The 18855-nt window shown below is 41.7% G+C and overlaps 1 protein-coding gene across 1 annotated transcript; it reads right to left on the bottom strand.

Moving 5' to 3' along the window:
- Positions 1-1326: 1326 nt before the first annotated feature.
- Positions 1327-18855, bottom strand: LOC124011489 (homeobox protein EMX1-like). The gene is made up of 3 exons (XM_046324919.1): positions 18138-18855; positions 3966-4150; positions 1327-2784 (listed from the first exon to the last, which is right to left on the bottom strand). The coding sequence occupies exons 1-3, from the start codon at positions 18478-18480 to the stop codon at positions 2614-2616; spliced, it is 699 nt and encodes a 232-aa protein (XP_046180875.1). The 5' UTR covers positions 18481-18855; the 3' UTR covers positions 1327-2613.

Consider the following 18855-nt stretch of genomic DNA (forward strand, 5'->3'; position numbering starts at 1 on the left):
TTTTTACAGAATAAGTACGGAATAAGCTAACTATATAGTACTCCATATTATTTATATTCTGTTCTGTTCCAGGGTAGACTAATGGTCACCTATTGTCCAAATAAAACACATACTTTAGGCTTATACGTTTGATCAGGCTACAGTAATGACTCGAAATAAACTAATAACTATTAATGGCTCACGCAAACCGGTCTCTATTGTTCAGAGAAAGCAGTTTTATTAAGGGAGTCATGTCTTATTAGTAATAATAGCAGGGACGGGTTTTGACCTGTTGTTGGTTGATCGTGTCTCTCTCTATCCGAGCTGAATCGACGGTGACTTGACGTAATTCCAAAACAAGGTTCCTCACGTTTGTGTCGGCATATCGGAGAAGTGAAGTTGTTTTCACATAGCAGCATTTCCTCATATCATGTATGTCAGTAGTCGGAATTTAAAAATGCTTTTGTTTCTGACATACCTTTTCTGAAACTCTGCTGAAAGTATGGCTTTAAATATTTTCCGAACGATTAGCCTAGGCTTATCAATTATATTTGTCAAAAAAAGCATCTCTGGCACAATAATATTTCTGGTGAAAAGTGTATTTTGAAGAGCACGAAACGGAACAGAATGCGTTGTTTCATGTCGCTTTGAACTTGTCCTACTATTTGACCATGCACCAATCGCAACCTATCTATTTTAGGCCTATATACACAAGTCCAGACGGAGAATACATTGAAAAAGGATTAGCCCAAACGTAATAGGCCTACTGCCGTATAAATAACCTCCTTATGTTTTATGCTTTCGTCAAAAAGTAATCTAGGCTAATTTAATAACCCTATTATAGCGAATGTATAATTTAGGATAGGCCTAGTAATGATGCTATTCGCAAACTGAATAAATATCAGTAAAACACAGGGTTTCTTATGGATATATATATATATATATATATATATATATATATATATATATATATATTTATTTATTTAAATAACACAAGATACAGATTTCTAAACTATAACCACGGCTCTGTATATAGGCTATGCTAGGCCTTCTGTACTTTATTTAAAATATATATTAAATTAATTGAACAAATATACCCTGATGCCTTGACGTGTAGCTAAGATTATTCAACTGCAGCTCGCAAAAAATATATATTACTATCTGTTCTACAAAGGTGTAGACCAAAGAACAAATCGTCGTGTATCAAACTTACTTTTCAAGTTCTGTGTCATTTAACCGACATGTGTTTGTAGTTTAAAGTGATGACATGTCGACAATTATAGGATGTTGAAAATAGGTTAGAAAATGAACGCTTAGACATACTCGCACATAATAAATATCGGTTGATGTTTTTATTTTCCAAAGTCATCTGATCACACACAGAAAGTACAAAAAACGTTCACTCTCCGGAGAAATAGGTTCAAAGAAAGATTCCTACTTACAGTGCATTATTTCTAATCTATTTAAAACAAATGCAAATGTATATTCCACTACGAAGTGCTACATAACATTATATCTCAGGAATGGTAATGTTGCTGAAATAAATGTAGTATTGAGGAACATTTGTTTTTCTTGTCATTCTTGTGGACAAGTTATAATGTGCCTGCACTGTACATTCTACATGGTCTCAATATAATTTATCAAATATTTTGTCAAAGGCAAAAGCAAACGTGGAATGAATTTAAAGTAAGTAACAAACTCGACAAACACAGCCTTTTTTAAATCCAGAGGAAACAAAACAAGGACAAACGATGCATAGAATACCGTTTTTTAGATTTGCATAAATACTTACAATTTAAATTGTCCAAACTAATCCAATGTGAGAATCGAAAAACATATCTCGGGGTAACATGGCATCGGTATGACTTATTGTCTGTAGTGGTGGTTACCTACATTTCAGTGGGACTGGTCTAAAGACTATAATTAAGGAAAAAACCAAATCCGAAACAGAATCAGCAGGTTCTAAGGTGGTTCCTCTATAGCTATCATACCAATGGCTTATTTATTTTTACCACAAACATATTGTGCATATTGAGCATTGTACAAATACACATCAACAAACTGAAAACGTTAAAACAATAATGATGTTTTGTTAAATGTGAGTATGGATAGTTAGACAATAGAGTAACCAACTGTACTGAACAACTCCTCCAAGTCAAACGGTCTCTCTTCAGTAGTTTGTGCTTACTACGGCAAGCAACATAGACCAAATGCAGATGTCCACCACGTTGACAGCAGCCGCAGCTGTGTAATAACGTGATACACTTGGGTCAAAAACCCTTCAGCTACAAAATGTCAGATTTGTCTCTTTAACGATCAAACAAGAGTTCTTCTGTCCATCATGAAGAAGTCATTCTGATTGTTTTCATTAAAGCTGTTCATCTGTTTGATTTAACAACAGGTGGTATCAAAGGTCAAATCAAATCAGGTGTTCAGAGGAGCACACAGACTGCTCCTATTCAGACACAAGTCAGTCAGCAGTCGTTCATGTTGAATGATTTATGACGGTTCAATGGCGGTGACAACGACGTACGTCAGTCCTCCGAGATGACATCGATGTCCTCGAGGCTACTGCCTTGGTGCGTAGCCACCCTCCAGCGGCTGACGTGCTGGCTTCCTTTCCTCAGCCAGCAGTCAGTCCTCTGAGATGACATCGATGTCCTCGAGGCTACTGCCTTGGTGCGTAGCGACCCTCCAGCGGCTGACGTGCTGGCTTCCTTTCCTCTTCTGCTGAGACTCAGGTGACTCTTCCTCCAGCTTCTGTCTCTTGTGCTTCGTCCTCCTGTTCTGGAACCAAACCTTTACCTGGGAGAGAAAGGAGAGACGTCGAGTTTAGCACTGGAAGAAACAAATGGTAAAATGTAGAAGTGCGCTTGCTGTAAAAACGACTACAACTCGTTCTTCCACCTCAATGAAATACTGTGAAACAGCTGAATCGAACACACACCTTTTCTTCAGTAAATTGACCTTTGCCCTATGCTTTTTAAGCAAAGCTTTTTTTTCAAAGTGTCATAGCAACAATGATTTTTCCGAGACAATATTTCACAGGGTGTAAAACTGTTACTGCTTCCATTTTCTTTCTATAACACTGCCAAACATTGCCTGCCCAAGGCTTCACATACTGTCGTTCTTTACAGCTTTTTGCCGTGCAAAGAGCATCATATTTTTATATTATTTTTCAGGCATTGTCTGGTTGTCATTTTTATATCCTATTTACAAGCTTGATTCAATTATTGGCCTAATACTTTTGAAATTAAAAGTTCAGCACATCGCAATACTGTATTTCAAATGCATGATATATTGCATGAGATGATTGCGAAAAAGCCTGAATTGCTGTTGGTTAGCAGCGTGTTTCTGATGTGATTAGAGAAATCAGGTCATAAATAATAATTGTGAAATGAACTACATGATTTATTGACATCACCTTGCCCATCCCCATATCTACCGTAGGACAAACAACTTGTGGTGGAGAAACCTGGTTTTGCTATACGTTGGTTGAGAGGGTGTTGTGGGGTTCTGACTAACAGCCTACTCATATCCGTTTCAGTGCTCTGGAATGCAGCCATGCCTTAAACGTCTCTCCATGGTAAAATCAGACATCTGCAGTGTCTGTACAGCATTTACTGTGAAACGGCCTCTGAAGTCAGGGCAGAGCTGTTGTGAAGGATGTTGTCAAGGAAGTGAGTTTTTGTGTTTATACAGGACCTCCCGCCCTCACCTACAGTCAAGAAATCATGTCAATGCGGAGCTATACAGAGCCCTTCACATTGTTTAAAAAAATTGGGAGGCGCACGGTGATGCGGTACGGAGCTCAATCTGGCCTCCGCAAGCCTCGTGGCTCCGTAAGTACGTCACACCCTCCATACAGAGCCTTCAACCACATTTTCAGATCAAGCATAAATTGGCTTTTAACCCCTAGGGTTTTAGAGTGCGTTAAAAACCATGTTACGGGTGCGTTCAAGATCGCTGTGCCCCCTCACACTCACCTGTGTCTCGGTGAGGCAGAGGCCGCTGGCGAGCTGCTTCCGCTCTGCTCCCACCACATAGTGGTTCTTCTCAAAGGCCCTCTCCAGCCTGAGGAGCTGTGAGGGCGAGAAGGCTGTCCGGATGCGCTTCGGCTTGCGGGAGAAAGGCCCATGAAGGAGCAGGTTCTCTGGGCTGCTGTCCTCACCTGGAGAGAGGAGAGGAGGGAGAGGAAGTGGAGGGTTAGACTTAGGGTTGACAGACAGGAATGACACTGTAGCAGCTCTTGTTGTATGTGTACAGAGATAAGCTAGAGTATACTAACTGTTGTACACTAACTGTTGTAGAACTAAGCAAACTGATACTAATGGTTTTTACTAAGTGTTTTTATTCGTAGGCTATGGTGTTGTTTTGTGATTAATAGCTGGTCCAATTACACCTCAAAAAAAGGGCAAAGCACTGCTAAGGAGGGCATCAGTGTTGATATGTAGTGCATGTTGCTAAGGAGGGCATCAGTGTTGATATGTAGTGCATGTTGCTAAGGAGGGCATCAGTGTTGATATGTAGTGCATGTTGCTAAGGAGGGCATCAGTGTTGATATGTAGTGCATGTTGCTAAGGAGGGCATCAGTGTTGATATGTAGTGCATGTTGCTAAGGAGGGCATCAGTGTTTATACGTAGTGCATGCTGCTAAGGAGGGCATCAGTGTTGATATGTAGTGCATGTTGCTAAGGAGGGCATCAGTGTTTATACGTAGTGCATGCTGCTAAGGAGGGCATCAGTGTTGATACGTAGTGCATGTTGCTAAGGAGGGCATCAGTGTTTATACGTAGTGCATGTTGCTAAGGAGGGCATCAGTGTTTATACGTAGTGCATGTTGCTAAGGAGGGCATCAGTGTTGATACGTAGTGCATGCTGCTCTCTAGGCCAGTATCAGCCACATCAATGTGTCTCGATGGGCATCTTCACTTGACTCATCATTCATGACACTTTCCCATAACGTGAGTAATTGATTCATGTACATGTAAAAGTTACTAATGTTAGGTTGTGATATCATCCTCCATTTCACAATGCCACCACACCTCATGCCACATGCTTGTTCTATTATGTAGACAGATTTATCATGAAGGAGATGATACACTGTATGCATTACACATCACGTTTGAATGTCAACACATTTAGGAAACGACAGATAAAGGAACTGGGACTTTCAACAACGAGCCTATTGGTTCCACACACACACACACACACAGAGAGAGATACATTTGAAAAAGGAAACACCTCCCTGATTTATCATGACCAATATTCCCTCTAATAGCTCCCCCTGGGACTACTGGCAGAATAAATATCAGCCTACAGAGAGAAGCATGAGATCAAACTTCATTCAACTAGTTTTCCCCCTTATATTAACACTATCAACCTTTCCCTTTACTGTGGCAATTGTGATCAAAATCAATGCAATATAAGTCCCTTTCAACGCAACATACTGAAACAAAAAACAAAAACGAACTATGCAAGAGATTTTGTTGTGGGCAGAATACATCGGAGAAGGATTTTATTGCAGTGACACACATGACTCAGACTCTGTACTGTACTGTAGATAGGTATGGCAAAACCAATCAGAGCTATAGTAGGCCTATATGCAAATAGCCCATTGCCATATATGGATCTGTGCCATTTACTTTTGAACTGGACTGTGTTAACAGCATGAGCGGTTATGAGTAGATGTGCTTGTTTTGAGATCAAAGGGAGAGCTGCATGAAGCCATGTGTGCACATTCTGTTCATATCCTTTGCTGGTTAGTGAGTTACTCGCCCAGTTACAGATCATTTGTAGTCAGCAATGGGGGAGTGGTTGCATTTCTAGACATCTTTGAAAAGCCAGTCAGGTAAAGAGCTTTTTGTCTTAAAGGGGCAGTGTTGTATTTTGAGACGGGCTTGAATAAGCTAAGTAGCCTACAGGCAGAGGATAGAATAATTTGTCTGATTCTCTGTAATAATGGTATGGGAATAATGATGCAATTTATTTTGTAAAGTGGTTTCTTCCATCAAACACCACAACAACATTTCCAGTCACCTCCTTGTCTGAAGGACAAGTGAATAAACAGGTTAATGTCAAGCCATGTGTGTTTTTTCAGAAGTCTGATGGAATGTAGACCTACATTGAAAACCACACATTGCTGCTACTGTAGTCTGAATGATAGAACAGCTAATTCCATGTTAAAATGTTATGTGATGCATTTCCTCCATTGTTTTTGATGGTAGGTCACTCTGATAGGCAAACATTAGGATCAAATGGCCACAGTGACCACCTGACCACTGTTAACACTAACTTAAAGTGGGTACAGCCTCAGTGTTCACAGTTAATGTGCGCTGAACGTTGCACAGAATTTTCACAACATTCAAGTTTGTTGTTGTTGAGAGAACATTGGTCACAGCCCATGGAGAACGCACAGAGGGCCCCTTTAAGCATATGTTTATTGTGAGAGAAACGTATCTATTCAGATCAAAGTGTTTCAATATAAGACACTTTAATTAGGACATTGCTTTGTTGGGAAAAAAGTAACAAAGACATGAATCACATGTATTGCGATCCAATAGTACGGTAATTTAAAGTGATTTATTCCATAAAGCTTTGTGAACACTTCTCTTAGGCTAGACTCAATAAAAACCTCCAGAACTAGATTGTCTAGTTCCAATACTGATTCCCGTTATTTCATTCATAGGGTAATGGATGGCAGGTTCATTCAGAACAAGAGGGGTATTTTACCATTTGTAGAGCAGTTCAGGGACTTCACCTCTCTATATTGTGACATTAAGCTCATTTGTATACATGTAGGGCCTTTAGTATATTCAACGCTGAGCATGAAACCTAAGTGTTCAATAACACCTCATATGACATCACACGTAAATATCTCGGGCTGGGAAAATGCAAAAAAACTATTGTTGTGAAGACGAAGTGTTGTGCAATTAAACAAATTGAATCGTATGAACATACCCGACTTCATTCAACACAGGGCAATAGTAAAATGTCCTTGTCGTTCAGTTTCATTGTGTACATGACGTTCTTCTCGCCACAGGCCCGACACCTGCCCTCCCAGGATTAGGGTTTGTTTATTATAATGACACATATAAAAAAAACTTCAATATTTTTACATAAGCAAATCCATCAATAAATTATTTGACCGCCACATGAAAAGGTTGTGCCTGGCTTGAAAAGAACCTTGCAGCACAAATATAACCTCGAACACGCGTACGCAAAAATCGGTTACAGCTCGGCAGTTGAGGGACAGTGTGTGGGATGCACCGAAAGCTGTGAGGAGTCTGTCAAACCAAATGAATTAAATCAGCGACAGCAGGGCTTCAGTGTCCAGCCACATTCATTCACATGCAAAACATTGGACCGGAGATGGAGCATCTATGAAAGGAGACGGACACAGAGAAGCTGTCAAAACTGACCGTGACCTTGGACTGGCGAATACCGATGCTATTTATTTAACCAGGCAAGTCAGTTAAGAACAAATTCTTATTTTCAATGACAGCCTAGGAACAGTGGGTTAACTGCCTGTTCAGGGGCAGAACGATAGATTTGTACCTTGTCAGCTCAGGGGTTTGAACTTTCCGGTTACTAGTCCAACGCTCTAACCCCTAGGCTACCCTGCCGCCTCTACGCTCTAACCACTAGGCTACCCTGCCGCCCTACGCTCTAACCCCTAGGCTACCCTGCCGCCTCTACGCTCTAACCACTAGGCTACCCTGCCGCCTCTACACTCTAACCCCTAGGCTACCCTGCCGCCTCTACACTCTAACCCCTAGGCTACCCTGCCGCCTCTACACTCTAACCCCTAGGCTACCCTGCCGCCTCTACACTCTAACCACTAGGCTACCCTGCCGCCTCTACACTCTAACCACTAGGCTACCCTGCCGCCTCTACACTCTAACCACTAGGCTACCCTGCCGCCTCTACACTCTAACCACTAGGCTACCCTGCCGCCCCTCTAACACTCTAACCACTAGGCTACCCTGCCGCCTCTACACTCTAACCACTAGGCTACCCTGCCGCCTCTACACTCTAACCACTAGGCTACCCTGCCGCCTCTACACTCTAACCACTAGGCTACCCTGTCACTAGCCCCTACACTCTAACCACTAGGCTACCCTGTCGCCGCCTCTACACTCTAACCACTAGGCTACCCTGCCGCCTCTACACTCTAACCACTAGGCTACCCTGCCGCCCTACACTCTAACCACTAGGCTACCCTGCCGCCTCTACACTCTAACCACTAGGCTACCCTGCCGCCTCTACACTCTAACCACTAGGACCCCCTGCCGCCTCTACACTCTAACCACTAGGCTACCCTGCCGCCTCTACACTCTAACCACTAGGACCCCCTGCCGCCTCTAGACTCTAACCACTAGGACCCCCTGCCGCTATGGTACACAAGCTTTGAAAGGGACCTAAAGGGGCACTGAATATTGGACTAAATGTACTATGGAAATACCTTGTTGTGTTATTGCTATGATGAAACATTATGTCTACAATTTTTTTCTTTAAATGATAATGTCACGCTAATATAAACCTAGTTAGAAACTGGCCTGATGCGCTCTACTACAGACAGTTAAATGAGTTAAATGAAAGCCCTGTCTGTGGAAACAACCATGTATTTCTTCCCTAGCATAACATATGTGCTTATGGTCATATCTTCACTAGCAGGTCTGATATGACCAGCTGCACTACTCACAGACAGCGGTACTGAGTTACACATGAAGAGGTTTTCGAGTCCGACATCAACTCCAGTTAATCTAAAAGCAGTCTTTCTTATTATTTTATTTAAACTAGTCAAGTCAGTTAAGAACAAATTCTTATTTAAAATGATGGCCAACCAAAAGGCCTCCTGAAGGGGGACAAGGGTTGGGATTAAAAATACAGAAATATAGGACTAAAAAACACACATCACGACAAGAGAGACAACACAACACTACATAAAGAGAGACAACACAACACTACATAAAGAGACAAACACAACACTACATAAGAGACAACACAACACTACATAAGAGACAACACAACATTACATAAAGAGAGACAACACAACACTACATAAAGAGAGACAACACAACATTACATAAAGAGAGACCACACAACATTACATAAAGAGAGACCACACAACATTACAACAAGAGAGACAACACAACATTACAACAAGAGAGACAACACAACACTACATAAAGAGAGACAACACAATACTACATAAAGAGAGACAACACAACACTACATAAGAGACAACACAACATTATATAAAGAGAGACAACATTACATAAAGAGAGACAACACAACATTACATAAAGAGAGACAACATTACATAAAGAGAGACAACACAACATTACATAAAGAGAGACAACACAACATTACATTACATAAAGAGACAACACAACATTACATAAAGAGAGACCACACAACATTACATAAAGAGAAACCTAAGACAACAACATAGCAAATGGTAATAGCAGCTTATAGTAGGTTTCCTCAGCTTGTATTGGTGGCTTTTTACAAGACCAAAAAAAAACAAGAAAAGTGACTACACCTTCAACTCAAAACAATGCCCCCCCTGCACAGATTAATATACACTGAGTGAACAAAACATTAAGAACACCATCCTCTCGAGTTGCACCCCTCCCCTTATGTCCAGAGAACCAGCCTCAATTCCTCATGGCATGGACTCTACAAGGTGTAGAAAGCGTTCCACAGGGATGCTGGCCCATATTAACTTAAATGCTTCCCACAGTTGTGTTAAATTGGCTGGATGTCCTTTGGGTGGTGAACCATTCTTGATACACAAAGGATACTGTTGAGCAGGAAAACCCAGCAGCGTTGCAGTTCTTGATACAAACTGGTGTGCCAGGCTCCTACTACCATACCCCGTTCAAACGTACTTCAATATTTTGTCTTGCCCAGTCACCCTCTGAATGGCTCACATACACAATCCACGTCTCAATTGTCTAAACAAGCTTGAAAAATCCTTCTATACCCTGTCTCCTCCCCTTCATCTACACGGATTGAAGTGGATTTAACAAGTGACATCAACAAGTGTTCACCTGGTCAGTCTGTCAGGGGTCCTCCAGTAGCTCACCACCCATCTATGAGTAGCTTGCCAAACAATTCTGAAAGTTAATGTCATTTTCGTGTGTTCCACTGCAAACTGTCATTAACAAATCACACAAGCATCAGACAGTGCAAGCTCCCAGCTACTATCTAATTGACGCAACATTGACATTATCCCACCCCTGGTTAGCCACTATTGGCTTAAAAAAAACAAATATCTGCCAATTAATTTCCAGCAGTATTACCCCTTTCGGTCCGTGGGGTGTGCGCGTTTGTCTATCACTCCGTGTGTGGCCATTTCATGTGATAACCATCTAGTGGGATAAAATAAATAATTTCCCCAAAACGGTCACAATTAAATGTTAACTGAAAAGTAGTTTTACCTGGCAGAAGTATAGCACGAGTAAGTATATCATTTGTATCTATTATTTGTTATTTTCTAACTTTGGCACTCGACCGGGAAATTATATCGCACATTCCTCACTCGCGAGATGCGCAATTAAAGGGGAATTACACTCATAAATCCTAGTGTGTTCTTCAGGGCCCAAAAAATGGTCTTCTGATATGATTTCACCATTGACATGGACTCAGAACATCCAATTTCGTTGTTTCTCTATGAACAATTGTAATTTTGAGAGTGAAAAATAATAGTAATCAAAAAACAGGAACATTTTCACTGAGATAACAGAATTTGTGAAAATATAAAGCAGAAAACACAGATTTTATAGGGCCTACCTTAGAGTTGTTTATTATCCCTTATTTTACCAGGTATATTGGCAAGAAAACATAGTGTACTATTTTCTGTGGAACACTAAGGACCTGGGGAAGAGTTGCAGAGGAGAAGAGAAAGTTGTGCCTATTTAATGGCTAGAAAACAAATGTGTAGCTCACGACATGCTAGAAAAGGTTGGAGACCCCTGCTCTTTGAGCGTTAGCTAGCAGGACGGAATTCAAGGGCAGATTAGCCACTTGTCGCCTGATGCTCACAAGGCACCCTGATCTCTTTCCATGCTGGTTCTGGCTGGTGGTTTAGCCACTCGGATAGACAGTCAGACTGGCATCTGTCATATGGCGTTAGTGGCGTAACCTCCACTCAAATCCCTCTGGGGAAGACTGAGACTGGGGAAGAACTCACCAGGCTGAACACTAATGCTCAGTAAGAGTGCTGATCTAGGATCAGTTTAGCCTTACAGATCATAATAAATATAATAATATGTACTGGGTGACATGATCCTAAATCAACACTCCGACTCTGAGACTATTTGTGAATACTAACCCTAAACTGTAAGGGTGGCTCAGCCACAGCCACAGAGGGAATACCCTCCAGGGGATGAGCCTTCAACACTTTGGCCTGTACTCAGCGGGTTGGGGAGCATGCTTCCAACATGACTACCAAGGAGCAGATGGCAGCGCCAGCCAGAGAGCTGTGTTCATCACCAGGAACACCAGTCCCCTGGCACCAACAAGACTGGTCTTGTCAGCAGTAAGCTACACACTGGGTAGTGGTGGGGGCCAATCTCTCATTCTAACCCTAGGTGGATGAATATGGAGGCAGTCAGATGGATGATAAATAAGGGGGTGGTAAAATAAGGGGAGGTTGGTGGTAAATAAGGGGGGTAAATAAGGGGGAGGATGGTGGTAAATAAGGGGGGTAAATAAGGGGAGGATGGTGGTAAATAAGGGGGGTAAATAAGGGGGGTAAATAAGGGGAGGATGGTGGTAAATAAGGGGGGGTGGTAAATAAGGGGGTGGTAAATAAGGGGGTAAATAAGGGGGGATGGTGGTAAATAAGGGGAGGATGGTGGTAAATAAGGGGAGGATGGTGGTAAATAAGGGGAGGATGGTGGTAAATAAGGGGAGGATGGTGGTAAATAAGGGGGAGGAAATAAGGTGGTAAATAAGGGGGGATGGTGGTAAATAAGGGGAGGATGGTGGTAAATAAGGGGGGTGGTAAATAAGGGGGGAGGATGGTGGTAAATAAGGGGAGGATGGTGGTAAATAAGGGGGGATGGTGGTATGGTGGTAAATAAGGGGGGGTGGTATGGTGGTAAATAAGGGGGAGGATGGTGGTAAATAAGGGGGGATGGTGGTAAATAAGGGGAGGATGGTAAAATAAGGGGAGGATGGTGGTAAATAAGGGGGATGGTGGTAAATAAGGGGGGTAAATAAGGGGGATGGTGGTAAATAAGGGGGAGGGGATGGTGGTAAATAAGGGGGGGGATGGTGGTAAATAAGGGGGGGGGGGGGGGATGGTGGTAAATAAGGGGGGAAATGGGGAGGATGGTGGTAAATAAAATAAGGGGGATGGTGGTAAATAAGGGGAAGGGGAGGATGGTGGTAAATAAGGGGGAGGAAAATAAGGGGAGGATGGTGGTAAATAAGGGGGAGGATGGTGGTAAATAAGGGGAGGATGGTGGTAAATAAGGGGAGGATGGTGGTAAATAAGGGGAGGATGGTGGTAAATAAGGGGAGGATGGTGGTAAATAAGGGGGATGGTGGTAAATAAGGGGGGGTGGTAAATAAGGGGGAGGATGGTGGTAAATAAGGGGGATGGTGGTAAATAAGGGGGGTAAATAAGGGGAGGATGGTGGTAAATAAGGGGGGTAAATAAGGGGGAGGATGGTGGTAAATAAGGGGGGGGTAAATAAGGGGAGGATGGTGGTAAATAAGGGGGGTAAATAAGGGGAGGATGGTGGTAAATAAGGGGGGATGGTGGTAAATAAGGGGGAGGATGGTGGTAAATAAGGGGAGGATGGTGGTAAATAAGGGGGGGTGGTAAATAAGGGGATGGTGGTAAATAAGGGGAGGATGGTGGTAAATAAGGGGGGAGGATGGTCTATTTCCATATAAAGTAGGGGTGGATGGTCTTTATCTGACAGTGGTTGGTTGATTGATTGATTGTTTGTTTTTCTGTCTGGTTATAAACAAAAGGACTAAACGAGAAAGAGAAGCATTCTATGAACTATCAAATATGTTTGGAAAATAATGTTTACAATGCAGTTATCCTATAAGTTAACTTCCAACATGTGTCTCCTGGCATTCAACACAAAACAATGTGTCAGAGCAAACCTCCAGACCATCATATGGGTGTATTTTACTGTCTGCCTTCCTTCGTGGTGATAACAATCCCATACACACTGAAATGCACCCCAAAGGCTACACACTGAAATGCACCCCAAAGGCTATACACCGAAATGTACCCCAAAGGCTATACACCGAAATGCACTGAAATACACCCCAAAGGCAACACACTGAAATGTTCCCCAAAGGCTACACAATGAAATGCACCCCAAAGGCTACACACCGAAATGCACTGAAATACACCCCAAAGGCAACACAATGAAATGCACCCCAAAGGCTACACACTGAAATGCACCCCAAAGGCTACACACTGAAATGTTCCCCAAAGGCTACATACTGAAATGTACCCCAACGGCTACACACTGAAATGCACCCCAAAGGCTAGACACTGAAATGTTCCCCAAAGGCTACACAATGAAATGCACCCCAAAGGCTACACACTGAAATGCACCCCAAAGGCTACACACTGGAATGCGCCCCAAAGGCTACACACTGAAATGCACCCCAACGGCTACATACTGAAATGCACCCCAAAGGCTACACACTGAAATGTTCCCCAAAGGCTACATACTGAAATGTACCCCAACGGCTACACACTAAAATGCACCCCAAAGGCTACACACTAAAATGCACCCCAATGGCTACATACAGAAATGCACCCCAAAGGCTACACACTGAAATGTTCCCCAAAGGCTATACACCGAAATGCACCCCAATATAAATAAGTGCTCACATGTGTAGGACCTAAGATCCTGTTTATATTGTGCTGTTCTCAACCTCTCTCTCTCTCTCTCTCTCTCTCTCTCTCTCTCTCTCTCTCTCTCTCTCTCTCTCTCTCTCTCTCTCTCTCTCTCTCTCTCTCTCTCTCTCTCTCTCTCTCTCTCTCTCTCTCCCTGTCTCTATCTCAACACCTCTCTTTCTCTCAACATCTCTCTCTCAACGTCTCTCAAGCTCTCTCTCTCCCAACCTCTCTCTCTCCCAACCTCTCTCTCTCTCTCTCCCAACCTCTGTCTCTCAATTTCTCTCAACCTCTCTCTCGCTCTCTCAACTTCTCTCAACCTCTCTCTCTCTCAACATCTCTCCCTCCCTCTATCTGTCTCTATCTCAACCTCTCTCTCTCTCAACTTCTCTCAACCTATCTCTCTCTCTCTCTCAACCTTTCTCTCAACTTCTCTCAACATCTCTCTCTTTCTCTCTCTCTCTCTCTCTCACTCTCTCTCTCTCTCTGTCTCTCTATCTCAATCTCTCTCAACCTCTCTCTCTCAACCTCCCTCTCTCCCTCTCTCTCTCTCTCTCTCTCTCTCTCCCTCTCCCTCCCTCCATCTCTCTCTCCCAACCTCTCTATCTCTCTCTCTCAACATCTCTCCCTCAACTTCTCTCAACCTCTCTCTCTCTCTCAACTTCTCTCAACCTCTCTCTCTCTCTCGCTCAACCTCTCTCAACTTCTCTCAACCTCTCTCAACCTCTCTCTCTCAACTTCCCTCTCCCTCTCTGTCAACCTCTCTCTCTCAACCTTTCTCAACCTCTCTCTCTCTCTCTCTCTCTCTCTCTCTCTCTCTCTCTCTCTCTCTCTCTCTCTCTCTCTCTCTCTCTCTCTCTCTCTAGCTCTCTCTCTCTCAATTCAAAAGCAATTAACTGTAAACAATACACTTATAAAAGTTCCAAAAGAATAAAGACATTTTAAATGTTATATTATGTATATATACAGTGTTTTAATGATGTCTCTCTCTCAACCTCTCTCAACCTCTCTCTGTCAACCTCTCTCTCAACCTCTCTCTCTCTCTCTGTCAACCTCTCTATCTCTCTCTCTCAATCTCTCTCTGTCAACCTCTCTATCTCTCTCTCAACCTCTCTCTCTCTCTGTCAACCTCTCTATCTCTCTCTCAACCTCTCTATCTCTCTCTCAACCTCTCTCTGTCAACCTCTCTATCTCTCTCTCTCTCAACCTCTCTCTCTGTCAACCTCTCTATCTCTCTCTCTCAACCTCTCTCTCTCTCTGTCAACCTCTCTATCTCTCTCTCAATCTCTCTCTCTCAACCTCTCTCAACCTATCTCTCAACCTCTCTCTCAACCTCTCTCTCAACCTCTCTCAACCTCTCTCTCAACCTCTCTCTCAACCTCTCTATCTCTCTGTCAATCTCTCTCTCTCTCTCTCTCAACCTCTCTCTCTCTCTCAACCTCTCTATCTCTCTGTCAATCTCTCTCTCTCTCTCTCTCTCTCTCAACCTCTCTCTCTCTCTCAACCTCTCTATCTCTCTCTGTCAACCTCTCTCTCTCTCAACCTCTCTCTCTCTCTCTCTCTCTGTCAACCTCTCTCTCTCTCTGCCAACCTCTCTCTCTCTCTGTCAACCTCTCTCTCTCTCTGTCAACCTCTCTCTCTCTGTCAACCTCTCTCTCTCTCTGTCAACCTCTCTCTCTCTGTCAACCTCTCTCTCTCTCTCTCTCTCTCTCTCAACCTCTCGGGAAGTGGGGGAGTAAATAAAGAAAATCAATCTCCCATCCATCCATCCATCCATCCATCCATCCATCCATCCATCCATCCATCCATCCATCCATCCATCTCTAACAGTAAGTGACAGTCATGATTGCTATTCCTCTCCTCTCACTCCTCCGGTCTGTAGTTAGCCTTGTCTAAACACTGGTTTTCATGGTTATTGGACACCATCAGTGAGTGGATCTGCTGTGTCCGTAAACAAAGACACTTTATCTGAGATCCTGATCTGAGCAACAGTGACAACAACCTCTGACTCCCACTGATTACCTGACTGAGGTACACCCTGAAGTTTACCTGGTAAAGAGGAGGAGTGCTGATCTAGGATCAGATCCCCCCCCCCCTTGTCCTCATAATCTTATTCATTAATGATCTAAAAGGCTGATCCTAGATCAGCACTAATACTCTGAGACACAGTGAATACGGCCCTGGGCTGACTGGTCAGAGTGTAACATACCTGAGAGTACACCTGATGTGGCTAACCACTGCTGTCCACTGAGTTAACGAGATGAGCGTTGAAAGTTATTGATCTGTCTGGTTTAACAAATTGCTTTGTTTTTTGAGGACCACCTAGCATCAGTTATGCTGTCGTTCACCATGTATTGCATATATGTACTGCAAATAGCTTGAATGAGAAGATTTAAGGTTTTGGTCAGTGAATATTGAGATTTTCCAATATTCAATTTCTCTCATGACTTTGTTTGGTTGCTAAAGCTGGTCCATTTTCAAATAGTTATTGTCTTATCAGAAATGGGCAGCCTTTAAATCTAAAGTAGAACATTAATTTAATTAAATAGATTTAATTTCAAATTAATTTAATTAAATAGTATTATTATTATTGTTATTATTTGTTTATTGTTTATGATTGCTGTTTTTATTTGTAATAATACTATAATATTATTATAAACTAATAATATTACAATATTCCTGTCTTTTGTTATTTTTCATTAAAATAACTTTCATATTACATAATTATTAGTTCAATATAACTAATTATTTGAGAAACAAAAATCCTTATAATCAGTGGTGTAAAGTACTTAAGAAAAAGTACCATTTAAGTATTTTTAGGGAGAGGTATCTGTACTTTACTATTTATATTTTTGCCTACTTTTACATTCACTTCACTACATCCCAAAAGAAAATGATGTACATTTTACTCAAAATATTTTCTCTGACACCCAGAAGTACTCGTTACATTTCGAATGCTTTGCAGGACAGGAAAACGGCCTAATTCACAGACGTATCAAGAGAACATCCCTGGTCATCCCTACTGCCTCTGATCTGGCGGACTCACTAAACACAGATGCTTCGTTTGTAAATGATGTCTGAGTGTTGGAGTGTTGGAGTGTGCCCCCTGGCTATCCGTACATTTAAAAACCAAGAAAATCGTTCCGTCTAGTTTGCTTAATAGAAGGTATGTGAAATGATCTATACTTTTGATTTTGATACTTAAGCATATTTTATCAATTACATTTACTTTTGATACCTCAAGCATATTTAATATATTTAAAACAAAATACTTTTAGACTTTTACTCAAGTCGTATTTTACTGGGTGACTTTTACTTGAGTCATTTTCTGTTAAGGTATCTATACTTTTACTCAAATATGACAATTGGTTACTTTTTACATCACTGCTTATAATTAACTTTCTGAATAATGCAAAACCTAAAACGAATGGGGAGGCAAAAGGGAAAGAAAAAATAATGAAAGGCCTAGTTGTTAGATAAATATTGTTCTTATTTTATATGATTTTATTTGTATAATTGCATAGAGCATTTACAATATAACATTAAACATTTAACACATTTAAATCACAATGAATTGACCCTGGTATTATTATTCACCGCTAAATGACTTAAATGTAAATGTAAATGTATTAGACTATTGATCTCCTAACAACTTTTTGGGAAGATACATAATAAGAAATTGCAATGATTTTGATGTGCATTTTAAATGAATAAAAATAAACAATATAGTCTACTTGAATTAAAACATGTTAACGTTCCAAAATTAAACTACTGAAATGTTATAGGTTTAAACAAAAAGTTGTTTTAAGCTACGGGCGGGCGCAAATCCTGGGTGCAATGTTTTTACGTTTCATTTAATGCATCCCATCTCTGAAATGTACGAATAACGCATAGACATAACTTTTAAAAAGCAAAAAGACTTAAAATATAAATAGTAACAGCTATAGTTGGATTTTGAAACGTTTTCATTTCCAAACAAATTTCAGTAGTTTTAATCATTTGCTTTGGTCCTGTTTTTGTTGCTTTACCCTTTTAATACATTATTTGTATCCTGACTAAAATACCATCCCTAACAACATGTTGAATGTTCCCGGATCAACAAGGACAGTTCTTCCATCAGTCAACTCGACTGAGTTCTCATTTCTGATGCGTACAGTCGTTGTAATTTAGTTCGTGTTTCTTTATCAATCATGCAAGGATATGCCCAAACATATGATATTATTGAAAATAACTTTGGTAATATTCATTCAATTTAAGAATTTGTTCCGCTTACCTTGGAACCTGTGACCGAGATATCTGTTTCGAAGAACCCACGGGTAGAAATTCAACGTGTCTCTCTGATGCGGGTTGAAGAAAGGCTGCGATGGAAGCTGGAGGGGATGCAGGGGCAGACCGGAGTTCCCTGTGTGTGTGCCCGGGTCAGGGAACATCATGTCTGGACTGCTGTATAAAGTCCTGCCGGAGTTCTGGAAACAACTCCCAAAGGGCGCCGGGTGAATTGATTCCATGAACCTCAGCGCTGTAGGTCTGATCGGTTCGTCCCCGTTAGTCGAAGAGTTCACGTCTTTCCCAACAAGGGATTCGATGGTAAAACACTTCTTACTATGTTGGTACATGATCAAGAATAGGCTATAGTTGATATATTTCTAATAATATATTCAATGGCACAGTTATGGAACAGGTGATGCAGAAGAAAACCTCACAACAGTAGTAGTAGAACAGTTCCCGGGAAATCCATAACTCGCAGTCCCTCACGCGTGCAAATCGTGCTGCCTATATCCGTGGACCTCTGGAAGCGGGTTTCCTGTAGATCCGGTTCACTTTCTCCGAACCTTGTCTTCAGTAGGTTATCGACCGGATTTCTCTGCTTTAACCATCTGACAAAAATCAAGTTTCGGTTCTAGATACCACTGCAGCGTCAGATTCATTCATCTGTGATTGTGTTTATGACAGACTGGCTCTTGTCTCAGTCTCATCACTCCTGGAAATAA

Source organism: Oncorhynchus gorbuscha, linkage group LG23 (genome assembly GCF_021184085.1).
Source record: "Oncorhynchus gorbuscha isolate QuinsamMale2020 ecotype Even-year linkage group LG23, OgorEven_v1.0, whole genome shotgun sequence".
Lineage (NCBI taxonomy): Eukaryota > Metazoa > Chordata > Actinopteri > Salmoniformes > Salmonidae > Oncorhynchus > Oncorhynchus gorbuscha.